The sequence below is a fragment of the Solea solea genome, chromosome 3 (assembly GCF_958295425.1).
Source record: "Solea solea chromosome 3, fSolSol10.1, whole genome shotgun sequence".
Classification (NCBI taxonomy): Eukaryota; Metazoa; Chordata; class Actinopteri; order Pleuronectiformes; family Soleidae; genus Solea; species Solea solea.
In genome coordinates, this window is record NC_081136.1 from 36,427,710 (window position 1) to 36,433,939 (window position 6,230).

At 41.4% G+C, this 6,230-nt stretch overlaps 1 protein-coding gene across 1 annotated transcript; it reads right to left on the reverse strand.

The window, feature by feature from the left end:
- Positions 1-309: 309 nt before the first annotated feature.
- On the reverse strand, positions 310-5,932 carry slc35e3 (solute carrier family 35 member E3). Its single transcript, XM_058624296.1, has 8 exons — positions 5,658-5,932; positions 4,073-4,544; positions 3,402-3,512; positions 3,246-3,305; positions 2,530-2,628; positions 2,358-2,440; positions 1,823-1,907; positions 310-1,306 (listed from the first exon to the last, which is right to left on the reverse strand). The coding sequence occupies exons 2-8, from the start codon at positions 4,472-4,474 to the stop codon at positions 1,205-1,207; spliced, it is 942 nt and encodes a 313-aa protein (XP_058480279.1). The 5' UTR covers positions 4,475-4,544; positions 5,658-5,932; the 3' UTR covers positions 310-1,204.
- Between the last annotated feature and the right edge of the window lie 298 nt (positions 5,933-6,230).

Here is a 6,230-nt window from a genome sequence, read left to right on the forward strand (position 1 = left end):
GTGTGAGTGTTTTCACTGCAGCTCTCTCACACACACACACACTCACTCACACAGAGCCACACTTGTGCGGCTCAGGAAAACATTTCCCACTCACAGGTGAATGAATGAGTGAATGGAATCCACGTACTGTAGCTTTACTGATCACCTTTCACATTAAGTCAGAAAGTTTCCTCCACTTTTTTTACTCATAATTATGGAATAATTATAATACCCCCTCCCTTCTATGTTTTATGTGTATACACACACATATGATATTTCTTTGATTACTGTTGTTAATTAAAAAAGAAAAAGAAAAAAAGACAGCAGAGCTCAGTTTGGATTTTTAATTGTCTTCGTACCGAACTTTGACCTCAGTCATGATCACAACTGAAGGTTTTTAATGTGAAATATTTTACAAAAAGAAATCATGTAAAAAACAAAACAAAAATCATTGAAATCTACGACTTTTTCATCTTTCGAAAATAAAAACGATGATTAAATACTGAGAGAAACAGAGACTGTGAACGTTCAGCGATGATTTAACAAAAATATTCTGTGTCCACAGAAGAAATATTCAGCTGAAAAAATAACGACTAAATTAACTCATGAAAAACAATTATTGTTATATAGTTTCCATGGCAATAGCAGCGACGACTTTAACCTGCGTCCTTTTGATCTTTAATCTATAACACAGTAATATTAACACTACACTGAAGCTGGACTGAAAAACTATTGTATATATATATAAATATATATATATATATATATATATGTGTATAAGTACACATTTTAATATATACATACATATATATATATATATCTATATATATATGTCGTAAATGAAATGGTAATGATCTATTTTCTCTGATCTTGTTCAGCCTGAGTTTGACGCTTTAATCGATGACGCATGTTTCAGTCGTTTAACCTCGTCATCGTCGTCTCCTGACGACAGCAGCAGCAGTGCATTCTGGGAAAATGAAGTTCAAATAACTAATTTTCGTAAGTTTGTAAGAAAACAAACTTGTGATGCAACATTTTTAACACTTCTCTGAACTCTTCTGTAAAAATACTCATTGTAAAATTATACACATACTTTTATATATATATATATATATCTATGTGCATGTGTGTATAAAATGGGCGTGTGCTGCTGCCAGTCATTCACACTGTGAACAGCCAATGGCAGGAGTCCGTGCACTTGATTGACAGGTGCGCGTGAGTCGATCTACGGCTTCTGAGCCAGGCGACTTTTTCCCTCGTCCTGTTCAACCAGTTTGAAGTGAGTGTAGAGGAGAATCCCAGACAGAGTGCAGAGGATTCCCAGAGCCTGAGGGTGAGAGGGTGAGAGGGTGAGAGGATGAGGGGAGTAGAGGGTGAGACGGGGGAGAACAGAGGGTGAGGAGACATAAAAATATCAGAGAAATCCATCTCCATAAATTCAAGGAACACCCTCCTGTCCATTCATCTCACAATTGACCACCAGGTCACATGACAGGCATCAAACATGTCATGTGACTCCTTGAGGTCACCGGCATGCTCAGCGTCGACTTTAATGTCGCTGAACGAGAAGCTTCTCCCGCCTCTCACACACACACACAGACGATAAATTGAGACAGACTCCGCCCCTCACCTTCGACCAGTATGCGGGTTACCATGGCAACCGTGGCACTAAAGTACACATACTTCAATGCTCTTTGTTACAACCGCGTTCAAGACTGACTTTGTTTGGATAAGAAATGTGAGGAAGCAGGTACACACCTCTGTGCGTGCAGCCTGAAGAAGAACAAACAGCAGAAGAAGATGGAGAAGGAATAGAAGCAGCAGGAGAAGAAGCAAGACTCACCTGGTTGAGTGACAGCGGGTCATGGAAGAGCAGGTAACCTCCAACCAGAGTGATGCAGAATTTAAAATGACCAAACATGTTGTAGCTGTGAACGAGATTCAGGAAAACCACGACAAAGACTGTTCCTGTGAACTGTCCCACAAACCACAACCAATTACTACCTTCACAAAACTCTTTATTCTGGTTTAAAGAGACCAGAAAAAAAGGCCCTTAAAGCTCCTGAAGACCAAGGTCCTCTTCAAGAAGATCAAGAAAGCTCTCATGGTCTCCATGGAGACGTTCCTACAACCAAAGACACCTGAGACCTCCTCACATTCTCCACCCTTCCCCAAGAAACCCTTCTTGAAACTCTCTAAACACTGTTTCATCTCTTCTTACAAAGTTCTGAAAGACCAAAGAAATCATGAAGAAGTCCCCAACACCTAGAAGAGACCTGAAATCTCCCCCCGAGTCCTTAAATCTGAAATCAATACCATAGAAGTAGAAGTCTGATAAATGCTCCAAAACTTTTTGGATCGACATTTTTTAAGGATACGTAACAGCTGAGGTGTTTCCGATGATCCAGTAGATGGACAAGTTGACCAGGAACGCCACCACACCTGAGAAAAACACGGCCATCTGAAGAAGAAGAAGAAGAAGATAAAAAAACCATTACCCCAGCAACATCAAGTGTCTGTGATTTGAGTCTGAGTCCTGTCAAGTCTCACCAGAGCAGTAATGGACCAGGGTGCAAATATTCCTCCGTCTCCACTCAGTGGCTCAAACAGAGGGACGATACAGAGCAGGAAGCCTGAGGACAGAGGAGCCTGAAGAGAAGAACTAGAGTCGGTTTACCTGATCCGTCTTATCACGTGTGAAAAAGATCAGGTCTCAAATCAAGCAGGTCAAAATCAACAAGACAAATCAAGTCCGCGATCGAGTCCCAGGTACACACCAACAAGTCAAGCACAAGTCCTTAACAAAAGGTAAACCAGTCCCAATTCAAGACCCTGGTCAAAACCAAAAAGTTACAAATGAAAGGGATCAAGAGTCCTTGATCAAGTCAAATGAGTTTTAAGTCAAATCCCAAGTGAGAGGGAACAAGATCCAGATCAAGTTCTGTGGTGAATCCATAAAGTCAGGTCAACAAGAACAACTCACGTCCCCAATAAATTAGTCCAAACTGAAGGGAAACAAGTTCTCAGTCAAGTCCCACGTCCAAACCAACAAGTCTAGCCAAAGTCCTATGACAAATGTGCCTGGAAAATTCTAACCGGTCGCAAGTCCAAAATGGTTCTAAATCAAGTCCCAAGTCAAGGCCAACAAGTCCAGAATTAAGTAAGAACTGGTTCCCCCCAGACATTTACAGTATCATCAACGTCAAATCATACAGTGGCACCAGGACCAGGACCAGGACCGTTCTGTATTTGGTGTGAAGTTATACCTGATAGTACAGAAGCTGCATCGAGTTCACCTGGAGTTCGTGTTGTTTGGCCCCCACCCACTGAAAAATAAACAAACAAACAAACAAACAAGTCAGAGCAGTACGAAGTATGTCTTTTTTTTTTTCCTTGAATTTCAGTCGATGAATTTCACTCACGACTTGGTAAAGCGACGTCACCAGAACGCCCAAGGTCGCAAACACCGTCCCAAGCAGGTTGAACCGAACATCGTAATACGAGTTCAGTATCACACCTAACGTGATGGGCACCTGGAGAGAGAGAGGGAGAGAGAACCTTCAGAACCCTTTCAAGAACCTTTGAAGCTGCAGGTCGGAGACGGGCAGCAGTCATTTTCTTTTCCACAATCCCTCTTTTACCTTCTTTGTTTTTGATGAATCCACAATTGCACAACCCACCCACCAGCCTTTGGAAATATTTAGCATTTAGCGCTAATTAGCGAATGTTAGCATGCTACTGCTAACAAGTTGAAGATGATGGACATGGCAAAACCATCCCTGACAAAACTGAGACATCGCATGGATGCAGCAATAGTTTTGTTTCCAGTCACAAACCTGAAACCAGACAAGAACTCATCAAGGCTGAACCTAAACTGAACTTTTTACCCATAATCCTTTTCAATTATAAACAAATTCCTTACCAGAGTTAAGTAAAACACCAGCTAATCTCTGTCTCTTTACCTTTTATTCCACATCTATGACCCTGATGGACAACAAATGCAACAAAACCCAAACCTGATTCTTTGTCAGGATCCATCAGAGCATGTACCAGAAGATTGAGGTCGGAGGAGATGAGTTAAAAAGTTCCTCACCAGAGTCAGTTTGATCTTTGTGGAGAAGGTCTTCCTGTAGTACGTGGTCTGGATGAGGATGATGACGGGCGTGGTCATGGCCTTCGCCAGCTGGTACGTTCCTATCGAGTTGTTCTGGAGCGAGAGATTGGTGAAGACCACAAAGCCGCAGAAGCTCAGAGCCAGCCACACTATCCTGCGGACCGGCAGGCTTTTGGGGCAGAAAATGTCCATCTTCTGGCAGATGAAGAGTCCGAACCAGGTGACCACAAAGTGGACCAGGGTCAGGGTCATGTTGGGGAAACCGTAGTGGACGTAGATCCACTTGTTGAGGAAGACGATGCAGATGGAGGAGAAGAGGTTGACCAGCAGGCCAGCGATGATGCGCCGGTTGGCTGAAAAACTAAACCGCTTGTCCACCATTGTTACGTGCAGGTTTTTTTTGTCTTAATTTGAGATTTGTTTTTACTTCGCTGAATGAAAACTGTTCAAACTGCAAAAAAGACAAAAAAACAACACGTTATCTAAAAGTTTCCGTAGACTCAGCTAGCTATGGTGCTGTCAATCATCTCCAGGTGTTGAATGCTAACATTTTGCGAAAAGAGGAACATCCGTCACGAACAGATCCAAACCCGATTTATTCTACACATGTGCAAATCGTGGCAACTTTCCGTAGAAGCTCTCGCCCAAACCGTAACCCCGGAAACAGCTTTCGTAAGTTCGGAGGAGGATGAACTGCAGTTATGAACTGTGGGGGGCAGCATTGCACTTCTCAGTGTACAACCTGCCGTACATTATTAGAATAAAAGTAGCAGCCGTGTCTAACATTGGGTTTCTGGGATGAATCGTGCAGCCAGGATACGTAACAATCTCTGAGAGGCTCCGCCCACACTGACACCCTTTATATTGCATGTATTATATTTGAATTCGTCAAACCCTCTTGTGTGGTGCATTCAAACCAAAAACACGGGCAAAACAAGAAGTTGCGAATTTTACCCGACAACGCAAAATGCACAAAACCCACAGGAGGAGAAATTAGCTTATTTCTAAGAAACTCGAAAAATGACACCAACAACAACATAAGTACGCTGAACACTAAAAATGAATAAATAAAATATAGACCTGGTTTAAGATTCAAATGTGTTTTTCCTCCTCTTTTGCGTTTAATAAATGGTGTTTTTATTCCTTTCACCTTTTTTTTTAACACTTCTCTCACTGAGTGCAGGGACAAAGTCCTTACTGTTCTGTCTCTACTGACATGTAGTGGAGTGACGTAGATTCTCGCATTAAACTGTAACAGTACAGCAGAGTAAAAGTGCCATAAATGTTGATTTAATCACAAAACTTGAGTAACCGAATTTAAATATATTGCATCACAGTTGTTTTTTCAGTAAAACAAATGACACGAATGAGATTAAATGTTTCAGATTGTAGAGTTTAACTGTAAAATTACAGTTTTTTTAAATGGAGTCTGGTGTCGCTTCACTTTAATAAGAAGAAACTTACAATAATCAGTTTTTACAGTGAATTACAGATGAAATGTCAGTCTGTCTGTGTGTCAGTCAGTCTGTCTGTGATCCTGCCACGCATGAAGAAAAAAGTTTACCTGTTCTCTCCATCTCCCTTTCCGTCACTGAATTCAAACCTCCGGAGCTTCACCGGACCGAGTCTCGTCCTCACGCCGGCACACAGCGCTCCACTCGCGGCCTTCTCAGGGAAGAATGTCCGCTGCAGTGCTGGAGGATTTTCTCTTCCTCGCTCCTGCAGCTGTGAATTATTTCTTCAGCTAAAAGTGAATCATGAACCGCCTCGTTTCTGTCTTCCTGTTTCCTCTTCACTTATCCGTTTAACGGCACGTAGTGAGAAACAGCGGCTCCTGGCGGACAGGAGGACTCACTCCTCACTGAAAACGGTGCAGGCAGGAAAAACAACGGAATCTTCAACATTACAAGATAATTATATGTTTGCAAACAGTAAACTTCGTATTCTAATTTAATAATGTTTATACTTTATTTTACAAATGGATCCTACTTTTGTGTAGATTTGTATTTCTACTTTTATTTATAACATTTTAACGTTATATTTGACTCAAAATAGACCAGTTAATCTGAAAGGAAAAATTAAATGGAGTGATATTTCCTTCTTTTTTTTTTAAATAATTGTCAATGCCAATTATATA

What these genes read in the sequence shown, in the direction of transcription:
- slc35e3 (XM_058624296.1), bottom strand. Translation starts at nt 4,474, where the DNA reads ATGGTGGACAAGCGGTTTAGTTTTTCAGCCAACCGGCGCATCATCGCT. An exon ending in CCTGGTCCATTACTGCTCTG is followed by an intron (nt 2,441 to 2,529) that starts GTGAGACTTGAC and finishes CTTCTTCTTCAG; the next exon opens with ATGGCCGTGTTTTTCTCAGG. An exon ending in ACCCGCTGTCACTCAACCAG is followed by an intron (nt 1,307 to 1,822) that starts GTGAGTCTTGCT and finishes TCTCACCCTCAG; the next exon opens with GCTCTGGGAATCCTCTGCAC.